The 27,131-nt window shown below is 40.3% G+C and overlaps 1 protein-coding gene across 2 annotated transcripts in view; it reads right to left on the reverse strand.

Moving 5' to 3' along the window:
• LOC131475127 (carbonic anhydrase-related protein 10-like) overlaps window positions 1-27,131 on the reverse strand; it is a 162,389-nt gene that overhangs the window by 13,012 nt on the left and 122,246 nt on the right. Inside the window, exons 4-7 of one of the 2 annotated variants that reach the window (XM_058653005.1) lie at window positions 10,338-10,523; window positions 7,515-7,610; window positions 5,838-5,910; window positions 1,322-1,476 (exon numbers count right to left, since the gene is read on the reverse strand). In XM_058653005.1, coding sequence (XP_058508988.1) covers window positions 1,322-1,476; window positions 5,838-5,910; window positions 7,515-7,610; window positions 10,338-10,523 — 510 coding nt within the window. Of the gene's footprint in view, window positions 1-1,321; window positions 1,477-5,837; window positions 5,911-7,451; window positions 7,611-10,337; window positions 10,524-27,131 lie in introns of both variants that reach the window. The other variant, XM_058653004.1, reaches the window with a different exon arrangement.

Below are 27,131 nucleotides of genomic sequence, written 5' to 3' on the forward strand. Positions count from 1 at the left end.
ACAGAGGAGATGAGAGAGAGACACAGCGGTGAGTTTTTAGGGCTAAAGCACACAGGCAAAACTTTCACAGACACACGTCACATTTCCTGTTCATAAATACACAATTTTCAATTTTAATAAAAACAATTTTGTTAATTTTTTTTTTGTTTTGTTTAAATTTTAATCGAATTTGACCATATATCAATAAATATTATTTTGTTTTTCTTGCTATCATATTGTTGAACAGTATGGAATCGATTAAAGCATAATTAAAAACTTCCGTTTCAATTAAGGTCAAAATTGAAGCTTCTATTTTGGGTTTATATATTTGTACATCTGACTCCAGAGCAGTCAGTGCCTCACCAGTCATGAACCTCACCGCACGTCACTAGCGTGGACACGGCTTCACGACGTGTCTTCGCTGGATCCGTTGAAAACAAATGCTCATGGTCAGTCAGCGGTGAGTTTTTATGACAGTGAGGGAAACAATGGATGAAACATATGTACTTCATATGAGAAAAAGCTTCCAGACTCACAGTCTGTGGACACAGAAAGTCCACATGTGCACTCTGTTTCTGTGAACGTTCCTTTTGTATGCTTTCATATTTGTAAGAAGCGACCTGCTCAATCACTCAATCACGAGCACTTATGATGAGTCGGTCACATGTTCTCACCTTCCTGTGGTCAAAAAGCATCTCTTTGCTTCTTCAAACAGAGTCAATCTAAATCTCGTAGCACTCTTCAATCAAGTGATTGGTCACAGAGGGGGGAACAAAAATTTGGCACATTATCTCTAGATGAAGTAAATTGGCCACAGTTCACTGAGTGCACTCTATCCAATCCCCTTATTAGCCTCAATAAATGTATTTTCATATAAAACAAAGCAGCTGTGGTGCAGATCCTGTCCCGCATTTTTCTTAAAAAAAAACACCTAATTTATAAGTGCTGCTTTTCAGGGGCTGCAAGAGCGACATGCTATGTCTCATTAAAAAAACAAAGAATCAGTGATAGTGTGACTAATGAGACTTTTGTCAGATAAGAGCATATCACGCAAACACAGGAACACGAGGCTACACTCCACATTTGTAGACCCTCGCGTTACTAAGAGGCAAAAAGCAGAGCAATTTATCATTTGGATAATTTGTATGCTCTGTGTATATACACTTTCTATCAGTACATTGCTGCTACAACACGGCCACTTTTATCTCAAAACACTGATGGAAAAGCAGAGGCTTTTAGTGACAGATCACAAGGTCATCATTTGCAATTCAAAGTGCGCTGTTTTGAGTGTGAGTTATGTTCCCCGTGTGTCACACACACACACACACACACTCACACATACCTGCATCTGGGTCACGTAGACAGGCTTGTTGATGAGTATCCACGTGGATGTCTCGTAACAGGGAGGGATCGTGATGGAGCCCTCGTACGTGATGTAACGCGTGGTGTCCGGGTAAAGGTCAGCTATGTTCAGGCCCATCAATAAGAAAGCATCATCTAAGAAGGGAGAAGACACAGAGAGATCGTTATGGTGTTGTGAGAATGTCTTGTGATGTTCAGACCTTGAGTGGCTCCTTAAAAAGACAAATATGACGCAAACATATCAGGAAACTGTGTCGAAAGTTCAAGGAAACATTTATTTATTCAAGCATTCTGGGATTGTGGAGAATTAACACCAGAGAAATGTGTCTGCAGTGAAATGACATACAAAGTAAATGCCAATTGAATTCTGTGAATACCACAATGTGAAGATACCAAATTATTTTTAACCAAAATATTTTTGTGGAGCAATGTCATTCTAGTGAGAAACATCTGCACACACACACACACATGAAGCAGCGGCCCTCAGTTTCTGATAGAATCTTGGAGAATTGTTGCGATTATGTGAGTTCAACTCTCTCAGCTGAAGTGAATAATGCGCCTGAAGCAAAATTCATATTTCAGGTATTTTCATTACATGAAAAAAATCGAGTCCCATTGAGTGTGAATTCACCGTTAGAGACGTTGCACATAACATTTCATTTAAAATCCATTCATCTGTACGTGTTGCTGAATACAGTGAGATATAAATGTGATTAAACCATTCTCTTTTTACTAATAGATCCTGATAATCAAAGTATTTTGGTGCATGATAGGCAACAATGTTCTATTTAACTTGCTTTGTTATTTGTTTATTTTCCCCTTTGATTTAAAATGTTTTGGAGAAGATAGACAACATATTTAGTGAAGACAATAACGCTGATGCAAGTTCTGTTGATGAAAGATTAAATATGGAGGTACTTGATTTAGAGAAATTATGTTACATTTAAACAAGGCATTAATATCTGGTTATTGTTGGATGTGTTTTTTTCTCTTTTGTTTTGTTGTCCCTGGTTTATTGTTAAATTAAAGAATTATTCAAATATCATGCTGTACTGTAATACTACAGTGTTTGTCCACTACTCTGAAGACAAAACTGCTTTATGAATTAAAAATCTGTTCAAAGATTGTAGATCTAACCCTGGAGAAACTCTATGAATCAGCCTGTTACAGTAACATGTTAAGATGAACTAATAATATCGTCTCTAAAACTAATCATGTCGTGTTTCCGTCACACCACAGATACATGGTTCCACGATTCAAGATGATTAGACTTTGAGCATCAGTCAATCCTAAAACTCAACACGGAGCTTAATCCCAGACCAAGTTTACTGTAAACTGAGATTTTTTACATTTTCTTTTCTGTCTTTGATTATCATTCAGTCTCATCTATGTTGTTGTGAGGACTCACCTCCCGTATTGAAGGCTGGAACCTTCATTTTCAAGGTTAAAGCTTCCTCCTTGATTATTATAAGGGAACATGTTCAGTGGATGATTCCTGTAATGTCCTCTCAAGAGACAAAAACAACGTGCTGTGTGTTACCTACACACGTGTCTTATATTTAGCTCCATTACCAGGAGGAAATACTCCAGAGGGCTGGTCACAGTGTCACAGCTGAGTCACTATAGCACCCTCTGTGTTGTAGTGTAGCCTGTGGAGAAAGGACTTGCTGCTCACACTTGTTTAGATTTTTATCCACGTTGGTTTTCAAAAGTCTGGACAGTGTTTAAAAAAAATAAAATAAAAATCAATCAAATCAAATCCCACTTAGAGATTTCCACTCACAAAATGACAAGGTCAAACCCGGTGAGTGTACGGCACAGAATGTTGCAACACAACATATATCAACGTTTTCTTGTGCAATAGAGTTGCAACACGATAAGAGCGAGATGATTTTCTTTTCTTTTCTCAAAGCTGTGCGTGAGCAGCTCAGCCAGGTAGAGTCTGGACGTGGAAACACGATTTGATCTCTTGCAATTAACAGTGCATACATTCTGCCAGAGAATATCTGATCGAAACAGGAAAACAAATCTGCCTGCAGTCGAAAACATGGCCTCAATCTGTCTTTGCCAAGAGCAAGTTGTCTACAACAGGAAAACGATGGCAGCATGTTGAGGTTTAGTTTTCAGTGGACTTGACAGTGTCAGTTTGTCTGTCAGGGATTTGGTCCATCCACCATTCATCAATATATTAGACAACTGTAATGAGTTTACACACGTTTATGCAAACACACACACACTCTACACACTCCTCACTTCTTCCCACATGAAACTTAGTTCCTAACATCATATTTATCACATTTAAGCGCAGATCCTGCCTGAGATCCTCAAGCCGGTCCCTTTTAGAGTTCTCGATCTCAACTGAAAAACCAGGGCGGGTTCAGGCAGAATGAATGAATTAAAGATACGATATGTGATAAATCTAAAAATGACAAGACTAATGAGTTTGTTGAAAAGTGTATTTACATGTCAAACGTGTAAGTCCAAAGAAATCAATATTTGTATTCACGGTAACGGACAGTTTCAGTTTGGTACATTTTAAAGACGTCATCTTCTATAACCTCTGGGGGAATCATTTGGAACTCCTTTGATTGTGTGTGTGTGTCTCATTCATCTCATGTCATCTCAAGTCACAGGAAACCAAACGAGATGATCCCACGCTGCTCCCCATCAAACTCTGCCTTTCGTTATTGTTTTGCTTGAGAGAACCCCAGCTTTAGCAACGCCATACGATGCATGTTATCAGTTGAAAACTGCACTTTTAATCAAAAATGAATAAATAAATGACTTTCAGAGTGCACCTGAGCAGCCCTGCACTTCTCTAAAGAAAGGTGATCGAGAGCTGAGTGAGTGCTGCTGGAGCTGAAGCACCTGATCTGAGTCAGGTCAACAAGGTCAACAAGGTCAACAAGGTCAACAAGGTCAAGAAAGTAAAAGACAGAAGAGAACAAGCGAGAGGAGGTGAGCACAGCTGAGATTTAAGACACTGTTTCAGATTGAGGACAGTCTGAAACTAGGTTGGAGCATATTTGCATTTGTATAACATTAATAAATCAGTATTATAAATAAATCAGCGTAATTGCTTCAGTGTCATATCACACATCTATCAACATTAGCAGAGATTAACATCATGAGACACTCAGTTTGTATTATTAATAAGAACATTTGTGATTAGCCTCAAAGACAGGTTGGAGATATAACAGGATTCAACAAGCACGCCAACCCGCGGCCAAGAGGGAAGGATTTGGACTTGTAACCGGAGGGTCGTCGGTTCAAAACCTCTGGATCAGTCAAAGGCTCCGAATCAAACTACCCACCCACACACCAAGTGCTGCCTGCTGCTCCTGTACCCAGCTTGTGTGTGTGTGCGTAGTAAGGATGCAGAAGTGGAGTTCACAATCACTAATTAGTGTGTGTGCAAAAAAACTAATTCCAATTCTAGCAAAGCAAACATTGGTCTTTAGCGTCACAGTGAGATAAATGCACGTTTATGATCTCTGCATAACCCTGGTTATAACACACCAGTAGTGAACACAAAAGCACTTATCAGTGCAATGAGGGCTTTGGGTGCCTTGCTCAGGGGCATCTCAGCCCTTGGCCCTGACTGGGATTGAACCGATTACCAGCCCAATTCCTTTCCACTTGGCCGTGGGCTGCAAAAACATGGGAGGTGTGTTTGATTCGGGACACGACTCTTAACCCTCCTCCAGTGTTGGGACCAGTCTTATTTCTCCTTCTACACTTAACAGCAAACATTTGCATAAATTATACAATTAAGAATAAAAGTTGGACTAACAGTGAACGTGCGAGAGAAGAAACCTTACTTTAAAAAAGAAACAGAGTTCATGAATCATAGAACATGATCGGAATATACTAAATATAGTGCTGCGTGGAAACCATGCAGTTACACATGTTAACCACTAGATGGTATTCTACATTGTTTTATAATGGAATACAAAATGAAGTGATGATTTATGGTTTTTGTGTTTATTATAAGAGCAGTTACAATACACAGGTCACATCAAAGAATAAAAAAAGTAAAGGTATTGTATGCTATAATAACAAAGACTCATTTATTTAAGTATTTTAATTTGACTTAAATAACAATTTATAGACCTTTGTGATTTACTTCAAATGTAACCTGACTTGGTCAAAACACCTTTCCAACAACTAACTAATGGAGTTGGTGCTTTACATGAGCAGTTTCTTCATCGTCAAAGCTGCTGATTTGGCTCTTTTCATTTGTTATTGTAATTAATCATTCGACTGTGATTAATTGGCAGGCTAATCAAAATCAGCCAGCCAAAAAAACTTTGATTTTACTGAATAGATTGAAATTTGTTTTAACTCATGGACATTGTGTCATTATTCATTACTTAAACAAGAATTTTCTTCATAAAAAAAGCCAATGATTAATATGTAAAATATTGAGTCTAATGTGGCGGTGCAATTTTGTGTGTGTGTGTGTGTGTGTGTCTGTGTGTGTGTGTGTGCCTTACGCTTATAGTTGATTCTGGTGATTGTGTCTCTATTGAGCATGCGGTTGAGGAAGGTGTTGGAGTTTTCGGAGAGCTGAAATATGAGAGAAGAAAATGAAAAATTCATCACAGACCACTGCTCAAAACACACACACACACACACACACATGCTGGTTTTACATTCTTTGTGTGGACACTCAGACATAATGCATCCCTGAGCCCATTACCCTAACCTTAACCATCACAACTAAAGCCCCTTTTCCACCTATGGTCCCAACTCGACTCGTCTGACTTGGCCTCGGAACGGCACGGTTGAGGTTGTGTTTCCATTACAATATAGTACCTCCTCCATGTGGGCGGAGTCATCACTGCATGGCTGCGTGAAACGGCGGTGACTTTGTTTTACACGCGACACACAAACGAGTGACTAGGGACTTGTAAAGCTGTTGTTTTCAGTGGAACTAAATCATTAGAATCAGTTCATTAAAACTATGTGTTCAGTACTTCAGTACAGCAGGGTTTGTGATGTCACTCACTAAACACACCAGACTCCTCTGTTAAATAGTGAGATTTGAGACATTTCCCTGCTAATTGTTGGAGATGAACCCACATTTATAGGATTGTTAAGTCTTTTTAAGTGATGTACAGTTGGGCATTGTTTGGCTTGTGCCGGCAGTCTGACGACGTCGCGTGTGGTATCGCCTCAGCTCGCTTGGAACCTCATCAGAGCTGGTACTAAAAAAAGCACCAGGTACCAGGTACTATGCTAGTGGAAACGCAAAATAACTGTGCCGTGCCGAGGCGAATTGAGTCTAACCTTAACGTCTAAATGTCTAACACACGTGTCAAACCGGTGGCCCGGGGGCCACATGTGGCCCTCCAATCGATCACATGCGGCCCGCCCACCACTGTGCGAGGTGATGGAATAGAGACAGAATATAAGACTAAATGTAATTGCTGGCAATTTTTTTATAATAGTAATAACACATTCGGTTGTAATTATTGCTTTATTAAATGTATCACACTCAACATGAAATGACATATATTTAAGCTGTTTTAATCACAATTATCCTCGTCATTATTTGCTACATTTTCAATTTAATTCTCCGTTTTTGTGCATCATAAATATGATTTTATTGTGAATCATTTTATATCAAAACAAGCACTTTTAATAATATCATAATGAATATCTTATATTGACCACCGGCTTCTAAATAGTTGTTTTTTCCACTTTTTTTCCTCTATGTCGGCCCCCGCTTGACAAGACTATATGCTCATTGGCCCCCAGGTCATTTGAGTTTGACACCCCTGGTCTAACCCTGTCCTTACCCTTACCTTTATCCTAACCTAAAGCTAATCTAATTCTAACCCTAAAAGCAGGTCTTAAGCCTGTTAAAGTTGTGTGGACCAAAATGTCCTCACAAAGATAGATTTGTTTAATTGAATTGAATTGGTCCACACAGCCTATTTAAGACATGTGCACAAACTTGTTCTTCTCTCTTCGTGAGGACACACAGAGACATAATTCCTTTTTACCCCTCACAGTACAAACCTACCTGAACTCCAGTTTAAGCCTGAACCCTAAAACCTTTAGTTTGAACTGTCAGATAATCAAACATCACAGATTTCTCTTACACAGATATATTTGCTTCTTCTCCTTCCCCCTGCTCCACTTTCGTACCCACAGGACATGCTGACCTTAATGAATATGGAGACCACAGCGATGCCATGAGGGCTCTTAACGGCTTCACTGTAGTTGGCATACAGATCTTGGTTATAATGGATGAGCTGGACCTGAAAGGGAGATTCAATGACACACAACATCACAAGCTTAGCTGGAGCAACTCCAGGAAACTGCTGTTAACATTTTTCTGTGTCACTGGGATTTTTTTTTATATAAAAACTGACAGTGTTTGAAGCACTTTGGACACTTTTGGCAGACATTGGGATGATGGGGCTGATGACGGCTATGAATGTGAATAAGTTTGGGCATAAAAAGCACCTGGTTAGGGTTCGTAAAAGATCATGTTTTTTCCATATATAGCATCAACTTCCTTCATAAAAATAAAAATCAAGGAGCAACCAGTCGTAATGTCACCGATGAAAATCTGAACTTACTCTGGAACTTACTCTGTGCTCCAGAATCGCAATTTAACTGGTGCCATAATGTTGTTAATGATGATGTTTTGCAACCACGCTCCTATTGGTTGATACCAGGTGTCAATCACACAGGTGTCCAGCTGATAGGTGCATTACCACTAGCTTTATTGCTGTGCTGCTGCTGCACAAAGAATACTGGAATATGGTAAGTCACAGCAGCCCGTGGCCAAGTGGAAAAGCTTCTGGAACTGGGCTTCTAACTGGAGGGTCACCAGTTCAAATCCCCACCAGGTCGAATGGGCTGGGGTACCTGAGCAAGGTACCCAACCCCCATTGCTCCCTGGGTGCAACTCAGTGTGGCTGCCCACCCATCCTAATTCTAGGATGGGTCAAATGCAGAGAAACAACAATTTCTGTAGGAGATTAATAATGAATAAGATTTAGATTTTAGAAGGATACATTGGGTGTATCTACAGGCAAATATGGCCTCATTTGTCCGCCATATTTGAAGGGGTCAACAAATCATGTGACAGTTGCTACAGCCCAGGTTGCAGTGATGTCCCACATTTTGACTGGACAACAAATGCACATTAATGGATGCAGAAGGAGCTACAGAGTTCTTTTAACCACCAGCAGAGTCGCCCTCTAGTGGCTATCCAACATACTCGCACCTCCTGATTACTCTCAGAATGCACCCAGAGGACATGTTTTACATACAGTCTATGGTGGAATCACTCTGACTGTCCTTAAACACAGCGTGACCAGTGCTTGGCTGGCGTTTCCTGCTGACCGCGACACTTCCAGTTGTAAGAATTTAGCTGTAGTGCAGAAAGGACAGTGAGGTCCTTGCTAAATGTAATTGTGGAATCATTTCCTTGCTGTTTTTGTTCTTTAATGTGTGATAAAATGTAAATTTATTGCCCAGTGACTTTCAACAGGTGGACAGCACTTTGTGAAGTGCTTTTAATGTCTTGGGTTGCATTGTTTGTGTTGAAATACCATTTCTCTTTGGTGGCAGTAAAGCACCTCTATAATGTCATTTGAAAACACCAGTAGCTTTCCTTGCACATTCATTGACTATCAGTCTTTCCACAGTTGTTGCTGATAAGTACACAGGAGCTGTTCTACTGCACTGGTCTTTGTTATCAGGCCTTTTTTGTGTGTGTTTTACTGTAGAATTTGTTTAATTAACCTGTGTCAGACTACAGTCAGTCTTCAAAACACTGTCAATGTTTTTTAATGTCTTCAGATCTCTGTTTCAACTTTATAATTGTATCTTTATTTTACACTGAAAATAGTAATATAGTGTAATTGTCTTCTGTTAGTAGATGTCTAAGGGGAAATCTAATGTCTGGTCTATGGGCACTCACTGGCCAAGCTCAGGAATTAAGCAAAACAGCTGTGACATATGTGTAACAGACTCTAATCCTGACATTGTTGTAGAGAAATATTAATATCATGAATGGTGTCCCAAATAGCCCATACGCCTAATATATTCCTCTAGGTTTCATGAGCTTAGCCGCTGACTGGATTCTATTGTAGTTGAAAAAAGTAGTTCTTTGACTCTGTCTTAAAATTTTTTTGACACTCGCAGCCCCCCAGAGACCATCTTGTGAAAAATGTAAACCAGAGTGACGCTTGGAGCTTCAACACATGCAGTATTTTAACAAAGCAAATACATTACATGTGTTTGTAAAAGCTCAGGGAATATCCACAGAGCCCCAATACTTGCTTTTGCAAGTGTGATAACTTCATCATAAGTGAAGGGAACAGAACTCATCACACAAACTGTAACTCTGAAAAAGAGGTTATTATTCCAAATTAGGTTGCCAATTGTCCTGTGTGTTGTTCATGTGTAACTGTTTAGGTAAATGTCTTCTCAGTAGCTCGGTTTCATCATATCAATCTCATATTAAAATGAAAGACTTGGTAAAACAGAAATGTGCATTTTTATGTGTTTCCATCAAACTGCTGTAAAGCAAATAGTGCGAGTTAGTGCATCAATGACAGCAGTAGGTTATGATAAAGTTCAACTTCTTAATGTAAATAAATGGCTGTGTCGTTCACAGTATTCCTGCTCTCGCCTGCTGTATCTGTGATTTCTGTTATTTACCCCTGTACAGCAAAATGTGCGTGTATGTTTTATCGATCTCATTGAAGTCATTGAAGCAGAAGAAACTGGACTTTTCCACAAGACGTATAATATATATATATATATATATATATACATATATATGTATATATATATATATATATATATGTATATATATATATATATATATACTGTACATATATATAAATGTATATGCATATACACAATAGTTTAAGATCTCTTCAAAATGTTTCCATTGCGGTGTTTTAAAGCAGAAATTGAACATGTATTAAAACAGTCTGATGAAGCCACAGAGCGTTGTCTCTCACCTCTCCAGGAAAGCCCTGCCCATTGAGAACGTGCTCTGATCCTTGGGCATCCTCACTACCAAAGTGGAGGCGGATCTCCTCGAGCCTGTAGCTGTACCCCAGCGGGCCCCCAGAAATGTTCACCAGGTGGGCTTTGTCCGGCCGCAGGGACACGTGCTTCCCTGTGTTGTACATGGTTCCTCCCATCTACACACACACACACACACACACACACACACACAGAGAGTGGGAGAGTGGAATTAATAATGCAACAGCTGGAATTTCTCTAGAGAGAATATATACAGCTACTGTATATGTATGTATGTACATAATATATATATATATGCACACACAGTTCCTGATGTTATCCTATGTTATTATACAGGGATCGACCAGGTCACAGTCATTGTGGTTTCTGTTTCAAGTTGTTAAATCCAGTCACATCTCACATATGTCAAATCTCATGTCAAGTTCTTATTTAAAGGATGTTTTACATCTTGCACTGCACTGTTTCTACAGCAGCAAGGATGGACAAACCCATTTTGAAGTAGAAGGTTACTACAGTACATAAATGAAGAGGAACAATAACCTTCTTGGTATGTAAAGGTCACTGTAGTTTTTGGAAAAACAGATTGTTAAGCAGAGGAAGCCACGTCTCACCATTAGATGTAAATATCTGTGGCACACTGGACTTTCTCTGGCCTCAGGTGAACCTATGCATGAGGAGCCAGCTTCATTTTGAAGAACTGCATGTTGAATCTATTCAGTTTTGACATGAATTGAGTTTAATAAGTATCCATATTTGAAAGTGGATTCCAACTAGATTAAACTAATTCAGTATGTTAAAAGTAGTGAACATAACAATGAACCCCCCGCAGATACACACATATGAAGTTCTTTAGTGATGCAGTTTGCAGCTGGACTCAGGTGATGTCATTGGACTGACTGAAACTTTTCATTTAACTATTTTATAGTTTCTGAAAGAAACAACATTAGTCTACTGTGACAGTCATTTGAGTACTTACTGAACAACATAAACATAAAAAATATTGTTTATAAATACATTTTATTAGGCAGGAGGAAGCATATAGAAACGCCCCCTTTCTGTCTCATTGAATACGTTAACATGCACAGTTGAATCCAGCTAATCAGACATCTTGCCATGTGCATGTGCAGAAGAAAATCGATTTATTGGCTGTGAGCATCTGACTCCCCGTCCATAGGTGGCGCTGCATCTCTCTATGAGCTAGTGTGTATTGAATCAGTTTCCTATTGACCTTTACTTCACACAAAAAACAAACAGCAAAGGACAAGATGGACGCTGTCTGATTTCCAGCGACAGTTCTGCAGTTTATACCTCGTCTACTTTTACTTCAGAGTCAAAGATTGGGGAGGAAATTCATGCATGTGCAGAACGCTGACTAAGTGTAAACATGCACAAGTAATTGGACTATGAATCACATTATCCAGGTATGTTAGTCTGACTAAGACTAACTCCATTTAACGTGTTTACATGACATTAAGAAAACAAAATTATTGTCCTCGTCCGACTAAAGTCAGACTTTTAACATGCATGTAAACACACTGAATGATTGCTGTTTATTGTAACTGTTAAAACCAGACGTTTGCAGTTTAAAGCAAGAAAAATGAGCAGGCAACGGAACATAGTGACATTTTCTGTCTGCTCCATTTCAGTAGGAAAGTCAGTCAGTCAGTCATCATCTACCGCTTTATCCTCTGCTAGAGGGTCCTGTGCCAATCTCAGCTACATCGGGCGATAGGCGGGGTACACCCTGGACAGTTGGCCAGTCCATCGCAGGGCCACACACAGATAGAGACAAACAACCATTCACTCTCACACTCACTCCTATGGTCAATTTAGAGTGTTCAATTTACCTATCCCCACATTGCATGTTTTTGGACTGTGGGAGGAAGCCGGAGAACCCGGAGAGAACCCACGTACACACGGGGAGAACATGCAAACTCCATGCAGAAAGGCCCTTGTTCCAACCGGGGCTCGAACCCGGGTCTTCTCGCTGCAAGGCGAGAGTGCTAACCACTACACCACCGTGTGGCCCCCAGTAGGAAAGTATGGCTAAATAAATAAATAAATAAAAGCATGGCTCTAAAGTCACAGGAAACACTTTAGTTTCTTGATATTTGTCTCTATATGCATAAAGCTTGATCAGAGAAAATAGCCTCCTTATGGCCCCTTGTTTCCCTAAGGATGAATTGTAATAACATTAGTAATGCCATGACTGATTAGCTTAATGACATGAAAAGCTAATTGGTTAACATTCTTATTGCCCACAGTATAATTAAAGTCAGTGCTAATTGGCAAATGTGAACGTTCTAAATTAAAAATGCTGCACATGAAGGGCTACAAATGAACACAAGAATAAAATCACCATGTTCCTTGCGATCAGGTTAGCGTGTAGGGCTAATCAGGTTAGCATGCTGATACTGGAATTTAATATAAAGGACCGCTGTGCCAGGTGTAACCTTACAGAGATACTAGCATGGCAGCGAGAGCTGAAGCTTGTTTTTAATGTTCAACAGTCACTAAAATGCAGGTATTGTGAAAGTATAACACTAACAAGAAACAGTTTATGGTTTAATTCTCATGGGAACGAGGGTAAAGCACACAGCCTGTTTATTTTTGACATGGGTAATCCTATTGCCTGCAGCTTGCTGCTCCATGGCCCAGTTATATAACTATGCCAGCTCTGTCTACTGACGACGTGCAGAGAGGAAACAGAAGGATTCATGGAATACAAGATTTTTTTTTTTTTTTTCATCTTTTATGGCGACTTAAGTGAACCGACTTTTTCAGCCTAATTATGGAACAACAGGACAGCTCTGCTTTTCTCTGAATATTAATGTTATGTGATACCAAAGGCACTGCACACTATCACCAGGGGAAAAGCTACAAAGTGTCATCTTCTTTGGCAACTGTTCACGAACAAGCACATGATTAGGAGCAAAACCTATGTAAATGCTTCACTATTTTAAGGGCCCAGCAACCTATTTAGAATGATCCATGGAACTGAAGGGCTAATGCTGCCCCACCGCAAATGGAGCCAGCCAAAGGTGGCCCACAAGGTTGCAGATTAATCAGTGGCTACTGCTGTGCCTGCAGTTGGTCATTACACTACCCTGAAACTTGTTTTATAAATATAACTTTTTATATTTCAGCCTTTCATGGTAAAATGCAGTGTTAAATAGACTTAAAGGAGTTACTGTGACCATGACACATAATATGGCCCAAGGTTATGATTTATACCAACATTTGTGAAACATACTGTACATGAAATAGAAACTCCAACATTACATTTAATATATTATTATTATTTATGGGTAACATTAACTTCAGTGGTAGAGCAAGTTGTCTTTCAACTTAAAGGCTTTGGGTTCGAATCCTGTTGCCCCTAACGACTGTGCAGGGTTTGAAAGATGAGCTCTACACATAGATGTGCTGTATGAAAGTGTGAGTGAATGGGTGAATGGCAAAAACTGTAGCGTAAAGCAGCTTAGAGTGGTCATCAAGAGTAGAAAAGCGCGTTATAAATACAGATCATTTACTGTTGTTAGGGTCAACAATCAACAACATGCGCAGCAAGGACAAAGCATTCATATACTGATCAGTTTGCACCCTCACTGCAGTTATACATATAAGACAGAAGAAAATAAAGTCAATGCAAAATCTGAGAAAACAAGGTTATATGTCCTGCTCTTATAAGTATATGACTTAAAATAGAAGCACATGTGTTGTGTCAGATGCACCAGAGACAATGACTGAAGAATACTGGATATGTGAAGCACCTCTTCAGAACATGTACGATCATGGTGATATGATTGTTGTAAATGCATAAATAAGACAATAAAAAAGGTCCTAAAGAAATCAAACATATACAATTAAATAAAATTGTATTCATTCACTCATTTTCTATTGGGTCAGGCATGGATTTCCAGACATCTGTCTACCCTGCAGCCCCTCATGGGGAATCCCAGAGTGTTCCCTGGCCAGACGAGATATGAAATCCCTCCAGCTGGTTCTGGGTTTACCCCAGGATCTCCTCCCAGTGGGATGTGTTTGGAAGACCTCCAGCTTAAGTCGTCCAGGATACATACATCAGATACAACAGATGCCCGAACCACTTCAACTGGCTCCTTTCAATGTGAAGGATCTCCTCATATATTTCTAAGGCTGAGCCCAGCCTCATCATAGAGGAAGCTGATTTTGGCCACTTATAACTCCTTCCTTACCCAGAGGTCATAACATGTGTAAAGATACATCCTGGAAAATTTAAGATTTGCTTTTCGGCACAGCTCCATCATCACCATTACCACTGCAATTAAAGCGAAGAAACACAGCAATATATATGTATATATATATATATATATATATATATATATTGTAGGGATTAATATTATTCTATTCAATTTTTTGTTTGATTAGTAAAAGTCGATCAATTAATCTGACTTTTTGTAATTACATTAAAAAAATACAAATTTCAAAATAGTTTTTTTATCAAGGGTTGCATTGACAGAAATTCTTCCTACTGCAATGTCTACTGAATATGTGGTGCATTTATTACCACACATTTAATTAGTGGATTGCATGTGTGTTTAATTTTTGTGTGATTCATTTTTAACACCTCTTCACACATTATATATACTATATATTTCAATATATTGGCTGAGAACCTGGAAAAAGACTGAAAGGATTTTTCTTTAGGTGTGTCTATAAATATGGCACAGGAGCGCATCAAAACTCCTCCTCAAAACACTTTATAGATATAAAAACTCTCAGTGTGCTATAACTTTGGTCCCCACTAAAGCATAATGTCTGTATTTGTGTGAAAGTTTGTGCCGGCCATTACATGACATCATTTTCATTTCCAGTACCCAGGACATGTAATATGATTGACTGCATGCCTTTTGGTGTCGGACAGATTTGATATGTGCAGGACGAGTCTGGGATACTCGGAACTGCAGTATTTTTTATTTATTCGTTTAAGGATTATGTGTTGCGGGCAGCCGGACCGGACAGGGGGACAGGGGGACAGGGAGTGGACTGACAAGGGGATGGGGAGTGAGCGGGGAGGAGGAAGGGAGGGGGAGGGGGAGTGAGAGAGAGAGAGAGAGAGCGAGCGAGAGAGAGAGGGAGAAAAAAGAAGAGAGAGAGAGATCGAGAGGGAGAGAGAGTGAGAGAGAGCAAGGTGGACAACAGTATAATACGTGGGTTAGTACCATTAAATTGAAATTATATAAAGTATACAGAACATACCTGATAAGACAGAACCTAGACAGCTTAAGGGTGACATTAGTGTGTTAGTAACAGGTTAATAACATTAAACAGTTGAAATTATTTAGTGTATACAGAACATACTTTCAGATACAGTTTATATAGTAATTGTTAACGACCACATCAAGAGAGTATGTCCGGGCTTACAACAGTTATATCAGTTAAATTTAATTTATCTTAGCGTGTTAGTGTGTGTGTGCGTGTGTGTGTGTGTGTGTGTGTGTGATCGTGCATATCAGTGTATATGTGCAGGGGTTGTCATTAGGTGTGATTGGAATCTGGGTGGGGGACTGTGCCAATGTCCGGCCCGTCCCCAGCGACGGGCCGAAAATCATCCAGGCGCCTAAGGCGCCCAGTAGCCGTACAGGGCAGGAGAGGCCCACAGCCACCACCCCCAGGATAGCAACGCATCCATCCCGCAGGGGGCCAGTCGGAGGAATGCGGGGGGAAAGCCCCCCCACCCAAGGTCGACCCGAGGGGGCCGACGGCGACAAGACCACGGACAGAGGCCGAAACCACCCCACACCCAGGCAGGCCGCAGAGGCATGACATCATTTTCAAACACACAGCAACTCTTTTATTCATTCAAATTTGGCAACTTGGTTCGTATCACATTTTCCTGTGGAGAGACAAAGTCAGGAGAGATAATTTCCATTACTTTACAGTCTTTCTGAGGTTTCTTGAATGCACCTCGAAGCTGCTCCTTTAAGATCAACATGCTGTGGACCGTGACGAGGTGATTTTAAATGCCACTGCTCTTTGCTCAACACGCAGTAGAAACCTGCATCACTCTCACTAGCTCTCATGAGCTGGAGTTTGTTGTTTGTTTTCTGTGAGTGGATCATTTCCCTCTAACAAAATGATGTTTAATGTACAATCCCAGTAGTATGTCTGTCACATAGGTTTGGTTGGAATCCGTCATAAAGGCTATGATGAAGTTCGTTTGAAGAAAGCACACACTGCTGCTGTTGGAAGAGTCAAAGTAACATGGCCTTAACGTCACAGTAAACCACCATGTTACATACATACTTTTGAATGGCTTCATGTGGAGCTCATGGTTTTTGGCCTGGTTACAACAGAAGGTGGGATGCAGATGTGTGAGTGTTGGAGACGCAGATATTCCCACAGACAGATAATCATGTTGAATATTCCAACAGTGTTTATGGACACGTCCATCCCTAATATACACCGACACCCTATCACCAAAAACAATTCTTTTTAGTACACTTTCTCCCCTTCATTAAATCCCAGTTAAAGGGTGAAGCTCATTAGCCCAGACAAAATACCTGAAGTCCTTCGGTTAATTAGTGTATTGAAACATTTTTTAATGACACTAGAGCATAAAAGTGAAAAATGAAATAACTTATTTTGTTTACTAAACCCAGGAATCAATCATAGACATTCTTTCAGAAAACCTTGACAGTCCATATTTTTAGATACTCAATGTGTCTGCAGATTGAATTATTGTGTCTTTTTTAAAAACAATCAACCCTCTGTTACAGAGAACATTATCCTCTGCGTGCCAAACAAGTCCATGATAAGCAAAGGAAATTGAGTTAGTGTGGATTAAAACACTGTTTTCCTGTCGCTCACATGCTCCAGAGCCCGGTGCTGTCAGGTCAACATACTTCCTGGAAACACATAAACTATTGATACCCATAATCTGCCCTCCAGCCACGTTCATCATACTTGACATGTTTGACATCACACTTGCAACATTCACATATTCATTAGTGCTATTTGTGTATAATAAATGTGAAGAAAACACTCAGCCTCAGTTTAATTATGGCATGCCACTGCTGCTGTTGTATGAAATTAAGCCATTACTCACCAGCCTGGAACCCATTCACAGGATAAGCCATAAACCAAGTTGGATTAAAAATCTAAAAATGATCAGGTTATATCACTCTAAACCGTTTCTGTTTCAAACAGCATGCGGATGTGCACTCTCCTATTATATACTGGAGATATTTTAAAGCTCCAGTCTGTAACTTCTGGTGCAGAAACACTGCTAGCATTGCTTAACCTTTAGCCAATGAGCAGCGACAGATTATGAGCCAGAGGACCACTGGGCACAAACTGGGCACAATCTGGAACAAGTGTAAGCTCAAGTGAACCTGCAGCGTTTCCTGAAAGGACGACTCAAGGTCCACATGCCAAACATTCACTACCATTTCACGTTACTATCTTACTGTAGCCATTTTTCTGTCAGTTGTGATGTAAACACATCACTCCGTGTTCAGAGTGGGAATGTCCACAGATGTGAAAAATACTGAGAATATAGGCTAATAGGCTTAATCAACATAATGTGAACTCATTTGATAATAATTTGAATGTAACATACATTCATTTACAGGGCTGCTTGAAAGTTTGTGATCGCTCCAAATATGGTCTTATTTTCTAAAAAAAAACAATTAAATAACTTTATGGAACATCCAAATCCCAATTTGTAAAGCAGACCTTCCAAATAAGGAACACACAGACTTCCATGTGCAAAAGTATGTGAACCCTTTTAGTGAGTAGGTTGTGACACGTCCATTACTTCAACCAAATAGATTCATAGTAACATGAACCAGTGGATTTTTGTCCACTCGTCTTGCAGAATGCAGCCAGGTGAGAGAGGTTGGTACTGCCCACTTCAGATCTTGCCGCAGCATTTCTATGGGATTGAGGTCCGGGCCAATCCAGAGTTCGAATCATCTTGCTCTTGAGCAATTCCGTGGTCGTGTTGTTGGAATGCTTTGGGTCGTTGTCTTATTGCATAATCCATTTCTGTCCCAGGTTCAACTGCTGGCAGCAGATTCTGGTCAAGGATTTGTTGATAGGCCTGGGAATTCAGGGTTCATGGATAATATGAAGTCGTCCAGGTCTGGAGGCCGAAAAGCAGGCCCAGTACTTCACATTTCCACCACCATACCTCACTGTTGGGAGGAGGTTGTTTTCTTCATATGCAGTGTTGACTTCTCTACAAACATGGTGCCTGTGATTGTGGCCAAATAATTAAGTTTTGGACTAATCTGTCCAGAGAATGGACTTCCAGAAGGCTTCTGGTTTGTCCAAGTGCTCTCTGGCAAAGTATAAACAGGCAACTTTGTTCTTTCTTGAGAGCAGAGGCTTCCTTCTAGCAACGCTCCCATGGATGTCATGACTATTCATTTTTCACCTGATTGTAGACGCATGGACATTTATCCCAGATGCTGCCAAAGAGGTTTGCAACCCTCTGGAGGTGATGTGTGGATTGACCCTTGTCTGAATTGTTATTTTTCTGGTGCTTCTAGGTGAAGTTCTGATGGCCGTCTATTTCATGGCAGAGTTGTGTGAATGCTGAGTGACCCCCGTTTCTAAATGATTTGTGTTACAGTGGATTGATGGAAATGGAATCTTTTGGAGATTGTCTTTTCGCTTTCCCCAGACTTTCTTCCTGTCCTCAATGTCTCCTGTCCTCGATGTCTCCTGTCCTTGTTGTCTCCTGTCCTCGATGTCTCTTGTCCTCGATGTCTCCTGTCCTCGATGTCTCCTGTCCTCGATGTCTCCTTTCCTCTCACCATTGATGATCTGTGTGCTCTATGCCTTGACACGACAGTGTTTTGGTTGGTTTCATCTCTCCTTTAATCAGCGCTGCTAAAATCTTTTCTAAGGATGTCTCATTTGATTGGTCTGATTAATTGATTACTTGAGCACCTGCTATTACCTACTTGACTTAGTTACCTTTGCACATACTCTGGCTACTCACACAGTTACCTCAAAACATACACAGTACATGGCATTGATTAACTTAAACCTGACATTTCATACATAAAAACTGATGTGATGGTAAAACAACAGGAAAATATAAACTTCTCAAGAAAAATTTCACAAACTTTCAAGCAGCAATGTATGTTTTATAAGTATTGCACAACAACCATCACAGCTGTGGCAGCCCGTCGACAGTCACCTGTCTCACATGAAGAAGAAGAAGAAGAAGAAGAAGAAGAAGATAGGAATCACAGGAACATTTAAATACATGAGTTATACATTATAGAGACCGTGAGTGCCGTGTGTAATCTGCATTCATGCATTCACTCTCACTCTCAAACCTATGGTTCATTTAGAGTGTGGCCATATTACATGTTATTGGACTGTGGGAGGAAACCCACCGGCGTGCTGCGTACACAAGAGTGCTCACCACTGCACCAACCGCATGGCCCTGAGTCCATAAAACTAGTTTGAAACACACCATACTAGGGCTGGGCGATATATCGATATATTTTTAAATCTGATATGGAATTAGACCATATCGCATATATCGATATATAGTTCAAATTTGCGCTGTGATCCTTGCTCCAGGCAAGACGCTGACCGGAGCGCTCTGCACTGCTCACCGTGTCCCCGCCCCTCGTCTTTCATGCACAGAGGGGGGAGGGGCAGGAACAGACACTCCGGAGAGCCTCTTGGTTAGTAAAAGAAAAAGCAGTGGCTCAATCATTTGGAGATGGTTCAGATACAAATCATCAGATGAGCAACGAAACCACTCTTTGTGTAGGGAGTGCCATAAGCACGTTGCAGCCAGTGGTGGAAGCACTACAAATCTTTTTCACCACTTAAAAACGTGGCACAAAGAGTGTGTGAAACTGCGCGCTGCAGAAGCCACAGGCGCAAGCCGTCCACAACCCGACAAAGCTCCAGCCCCAAAACAAATCTAACTGCAAGCTTCAAGAAGAAAAGCGACGACAAAGTGGTGTACAATTACAAAAGTGGTGTCCTTTCACAGTGCCAAAGACACCGTCCCTGTTGCTACAGTGGAAATGGTCGGGTTCAAAAAGCTAATGAAAACATTGGACCCGAGATATGAGCTTCTCAGTGTGAGAAGCTCATGTCCTTTAATTGAAGGAGGACACACTTGTCTGTCTTCTAATGTCTACCTCAAGACAGCACTACTGTTTATCAAAGTCAAAAAATGTTTATTGAGTCTGAGTCTGTTTCTTATGCAACTGGTTGAGACTGTTCAGATAAGAAATGAAGTTAACAAAAAGGAAAAGGTCATCTCAAGCTGATGTTTAAAAAGGTTTTTCTTAAACTGAGCACTTTATTTTGTTATCTCTTTATATATAAATGCTGCCCTTACTAGGGTTTGTCATATTTTGTTCTTTTGTAAGAGAAGAAAATCTTACAAAAAAATTTTTTAAAAAGCCATTTATAGTTGTCAAACAAAACATTTTTTTTTGTTTTTTTTCCCAGATAAATATATTGATATCAGAAAAAGATTGGCCTATTTTATTGGCTATTTTTATTGAAGATATTTTTGTTTATTTAAATGTGCACCTTATGGAGCTTTGATTTAAAAAAAAAAGGCACTCCTGTTGTTATACAGTGTTTATGTTTACATTTGATTGTTATTTGAGTAGTATGATTTCAATAAAACTACTTATATTTGACTTTGACTGAACATTTTATTTCACAGCTCTCACTTTGCAGAAAAAATATCGGGATATGACTTTTGGTCCATATCGCCCTGCCCTACCCCATACTGCCACTATCTCTCTCTCTGTCTCTCTCTCTCTCTGTCTCTCTCTCTCTCTCTCTCTCTCTCTCTCTCTCTGTCTGTCTCTCTCTCTCATAGCTCTGAACAGATCATCATGTCTGATCTCCCACCACTTCGATCCACGTCAGCTGTTTTTTCTTTTGATTGGTGTCATGCTTTTGTTTTTCTCTCTTCATTAAAATACATTTATTATCAGTCTAATAACAGAAGAGTTTTAACAGGTTTGTCCTCATTTCTTTATGAAATGTGCTTGTACATATTGGACTCAGCAAAGTCTGACAAGTGCACAAACATTGTTGTAATTTGCTTGTTTCATCATGGGGAGCGCCACCTGTTCACGAGTGGAGCTGTGTGCTTTTGGGATTAGTTTTATAATGTTAGCTGCTGTGTTTTATTTGTGAACAGGTTTCGCTCACAGCAGCGAGCGTCATCTGCATCAGCAGCGTTTCAAAGACACAGGTCACAAAGAAAGGTGGGCTGATGTCTGGATCCAGGCCCAGAAGCCCGTCCTATCTGGAGTGGAGCGTACCACCGATAAATCAGTGAGAATTGTTTTGACAAGGTGTTTGTATTTCAACTGGTGCAGCTTTTTTTTGGCCTTTGCAGCTCTGGACGTCCAGGAAATGGAGATCGTAAACCCTTACGTGATGCCACACGGACAGTCATGCAGCTTCAAACACAGAGAGAAACAGGAGGGAGGAAGAACACAGAAATCAGTCTTTAATCACGACTGGACAGACTCTGGTTAACAAACTGTTTTGTTGCTCTATATTTTTGACTTGACATGGGAGAAGAGCATTCATTTTTTATTATTTACAATCCCTCCACTTTATTATAAAAATGGATTCTGTCATTGTCAGTGTTTGGCTACACATAGAAGCTGATGCCCATATTTATGCACTGAATGTGCTCTTGTACTAGTATGTGACAAATACATCTTCTTGAATCTTGAATCATAGTACTCATTAGAAATGACAAAGTGTTCCAGGAAGTTTTCTCTACATAGGACTCTTTGTATTTTAAATGAATGCGTAATAGTTATCGAATGTCACTTGAGATAAATATCTTAAATCTCTAAAATCTCTATAAAAATATCTAAAATCTTGAATACAGTACACCTGTTTAAGAAGAACCAAAACTTTGAAAAATTAGAAGAAATGACTTTAGCTTTAAAATCTCTGTGCATATAGCTGCACTGTTAAAGAAATAAGAGGATAGAGTTTGAGGGTATTATCGCTGATTTTACACTGTCAGGGACCGAGTGAGGATGAGACCCTGCAGCAGCCAATGCCAAATGAATTCTATAAGGGAACCTCGGGGCAAGAAATTTGTCATCTGGCCCCAACTGACCTGATTATACAAGACACTTTCATTATATTCTCCGGCACTTCAAAATCAGCCAGATACTCCACTACTGAAGTAAGTACTTGATTAAATTACTGAGAGAAAATTAACAGGCAACAATTCTGCTTTACAAATAATTGCATTAATAATTTATTCAAACTGATGCGATGAACATTCACAGGGAAGGTTTAGAAACCAAACCACAGTAAACTTAACATCACTAGGTATTTTGGAAGTGATCACTCAACAAAAGCTATTCTGTTGAGCTCCAGGGATTAATGATGGGCTTTTTCTGACATTTTATAAACTGAACAATCAACCTGTTGTTAAAGAAAGTAACAGTAAATAAAACTGCCAATTATTAACTGATACCGATTGTTCTTTGGGCGTTGGAATCTTACCCTTGATGATTTATTCTAAATGTGATCATTTTGCATAATTGTCACAACTGTCTTCATTAAACTTAATGAAGACCTCTGGATGAAGCAGGGATGTCCAGATCTCATCCCGATTGCCACTTGTGAATGACACATGGCTCGTGGCATAAAAAATGCTTCAGCACCATTGGGCTTATGCATGTAGGAATATGTTGTAAATACTGAAAGTACACTTTAAAAAGGTGAAAAGCTGAAAATAAAAATGTAGTGTATAGTCAGAATGTGGTATATGGGTGTTCTTTTACATTGCTAAAAACATTTTTGTCCCCTCTATCTCTAAAACAACGTATGAATTTCAGTCCAGTCCCCGCCTGACCCGCTCCCCCGGCAGCCTCCATGCTGAAGGCTTCTACTGTGTGCATCACACCTACTATAGATAATTACCTGATACACTCCCACTTCACAATACTTGAACTATCCCTTTAAGTTTGTATGGCAAACAACTGTCAGCTAAATGTCATGGCTTTGACAGCCCGGTGTTAAACTACATCTATGATGGTGTTCCATACAACACAGTACTATAAATACGAGTCAATATTTCAGTACAGTGGTGCAACTTTTCATACGTGTTGTGGGAATAAACCATGAACAGTTATGAACCTGGAGCTCTGGGCACCCCTGACTGTTTAGTGTAGGAGTCGACCTTTTAATCAAATGAATCTGTTCCGTGAAGACATTTGACTTGGAGATGCAGATCATCGCTTCACACGAAGGCTCCACGGTTGCTACTGGCGACTAATTATGGGTCAATGGCTGTATTTGCTCAGTTAAAAGCCACTTATGCTGAACATGTGTAAATACAATGTATCAGTGTGTCACATACATTTCTCCATTCTAACAAAAAAAAACAAAAATCTGCATGAGATCTAGTGTGAGTAATACAGGCTCCACAGCATGTCTGTGAGGTTGTCAATCATCCAGGTCAAAGTCATCTTCTGTAGTGAGCTGTGGGCGACTGAAGATGTTTCACGTCTCATCCAAGAGTCTTCTTCATTTCTGACTATAGCTGCTGGGAAAACAGTATTTGGTTTCACCTGAGTCAAGGTGTGAAAGAGGGTCATTGGAGTCTGATATTGTGTGGGTGCTGGACTTCTCTATTGTTGGGTTAGGTGGCTGATAGTTGGTGTCTTAGTCCACCTCCTCTGTTGACTGATGGTTTCTCCAGGTTCACATAGATGGCTTCCTTCACTCCTCTTTCAAACCATCTGTCTTCTCTGGCCAGAATGTGAACATTCTCCTCAAAAGAGAGTCCCTTGTCGTTCAGATGTAGGTGGACAGCTGAGTCCTGTCCAGATGAGCTGGCTCCTCAGTGCTCTGACATGCATTTATGCATTGGTTGTAGAGGTCAGGACACTCCTCAATTGTTTGTGTCTAAGGATTTTGTCCTTAGGAAGAATGGATTAATGTCTGAAGGTGTCGCAGGGTTTGTAATATACCAGGATGTGGTGTTTGTTGAAGAACGTCCTAAATCTTCTCAGAAACTCCAGCAATAGTTGAGCAATAGTCACCTTCCTGCCAGCTTCATTCCTTCATCCTTCCCTCCTCTTCCTTTGTGTATGTACAAAGTTCAGTTTGGTTCCAGCAGGTGCTGTGAGTCTGTGTGGGTAAGTTTCCTGTATATTTATGTATAAGGTGCATTCAATGACCTTCAACAACTGCTTTACAAGTCACTAGTCAAGGCAGTTGACTCCGCCCACACTGAGGAGGAACTATAGCAATGGAAAACGATACCAAACAGAGTAGAGTCGAGCCGTGCTGAACCGAGTCGTGCTGAAACACATTTGTTTTCTTATCAGTGAAAACATTGATAAAACTTTGCTCATTTCTGTGTCTTTTCAATATTGCCAGAAATATTATTTTTGCAAAATTTCTTGGAATACCATTACATTAAGTGATTTTTTCCCTTTGTGAATGTGGGTGGGGGCTATAAGCCGATTACATGGCTATCAGCTTTTTCATGCTTGGAGCTATCATTATTCCATCAGCCTTTAAAGATCCATTATCAGTCGACCTCTAGTTTGAGGCCTGTAGGCACTTATTAACTTTTGCCTGATTGGTAAAGAGGAGCAGGCCTGGGTCAAAAAGAGACCTCTGGATAATGCAGTCAGTGTCTCTGAGAAATCATGTTTCATTCATTAACTATACCAAAGCATCCATAAGTGTCAGCCACCATTGCTGCGGGGAAGCACAGAATAATTATGGTGAATAAATTCAACTACATTTCAACCTGAACTTAGAGTTTTCACTTTAGAGTGTAGTCTTTAGCTTCTTTACTCTCTGTCAGTGATTCCTAAACTGGGGTACAAGGGTAAGCAAAGTGATGTAGGGGGTACGTAAAAACAAAACAAAAGTAAAACCAAACATTGCAGTAGATTTCTTTAATGCATCCATCTATCGTCTGATGCTCCGCCCTCCCTTCTCCTATACTGGCCATGTGCATTTGTTAAGTGTCTGTGTATTGTCTTAACCAGAGGAGAAACATGTGATGTTAACTTAAAATATAGACGGCTAAATGCAGAGAGGAAGTTGTTGGTGTTTAATGAGGGTTTTACAGCCTGTTTTGTTCACCTTGTTGTTTCTTTCAGAATGAGTTGGTCTTTTGAACACTTTTAAGGGGAAACTGACCTGGAGGCAGAGACGTCTGGCTGTAGATGTTTTGCCTGAGGCCTTTATTGTTTGCAGTTTTGGATGTTAAGTGATTTTAATGTTTGTTTCCACCGTGTTTGTGTCTATGTATGACTATGCTGCTGCCTGTCTTGACCAGGACACTCTTGTAAAAGAGATTTTTTATCTCAATGAGTCTTTTCCTGGTTAAATAAAGGTTAAATAAATAAAATGTGCATGTGTAATTTATAATTTGTGTGACTATCTCTTTGCTGCTGTAATACTGGGAATTGACCCATTGTGGGACAATAAATCGTATATAGATATATGCTTGCAGCTCCATCTGTGTTTTAGAAACTCTGACAACCACATTCTACTAACCATTTTAAACATTAAAGGTCACTGTCGATCATATTTTATGTATATCCATTTACTTATGAAAGCAAGAAAACCCCTGGATGGGATTCATTTTTACTCTACAGTAATACCAGTGTGGTGCAGCACACTAATAACATCGTGAGAACACATCTGTCCATTAATGACAGACTTTTTAACTGTGTAATTATCCAATCAGCCAATCACAGGGCAACAGTGCTTCAGCGTGGGTAAATGTGTTTTCAGAGATGTTGACAATGGTCTGATTGTTGGTGAGCCTGTCTGACTGGGGATTTTTGTTTTCCATCAGAATGTATGAAACAAAAACAAAGAAACGGACAAACAAACCCATCAGGTGAGCAGCAGTCCTGTGGATACAACTGCCTCGCTGATGAAAGAAGTCAGAGGAGAAAAAAGAAGAAAAAAGGCTGGAATACCTCAGATAACAACCCTTTACCACACTGCTGAGAGACGACGCACAACCAACTACAAATCCATCTGTGAGGTGGTTGTCTAAAGATCACATCATGTTGCCCGTCTGTCAGTAAAGACCAGAAATGTGAGGCTGCAGCAGACACAGACTTATCAACACGGAACACCATAGCCTGGTCTGAGAGGCTGCAGATGTTACACTCACACTTTGGCATCAGCAGGTTAAACCCAACAACCAACCCTGCTATGTGTCAACAGTCTAAGCTGCTACCGCTACTACTGCTGCTGCTGCCGCCGCCACCGCTGCTGCCACTGCTGCCGCCGCTGCTGCTGCTGCCACTGCTGCTGCCACTGCTGCCGCCGCTGCTGCTGCTGCCACTGCTGCTACTGCTACCGCTGCTGCTGCCACTGCTGCTACTGCTACCGCTGCTGCTGCTGCTGCCACTGCTGCCACTGCTACCGCTGCTGCTGCCACTGCTGCTACTGCTACCGCTGCTGCTGCTGCTGCCACTGCTACCGCTGCTGCTGCTGCTGGTCAGACGGCCGAGCCTGGTCTCCCAGAAAAATGTTTCATCCTGTACAGAATTTCCCATTTTGCCTTTTTTTTTTTTTTCATCTGTGTCATGTTCAATGTCTGAGGCTAAATAATCATGATGTGAAATGATATTGAGCTTGTTATGAAGACACAGTCACTGCAAATATCTATTTTTATGGGAAAAACCATGATGTCTCGGTATCTGTCCGATCCTGGTCCTTATCACAAGGACAACAATGTAAAATCCAATATAATTAAA

Source organism: Solea solea, chromosome 16 (assembly GCF_958295425.1).
Source record: "Solea solea chromosome 16, fSolSol10.1, whole genome shotgun sequence".
Taxonomy (NCBI): domain Eukaryota; kingdom Metazoa; phylum Chordata; class Actinopteri; order Pleuronectiformes; family Soleidae; genus Solea; species Solea solea.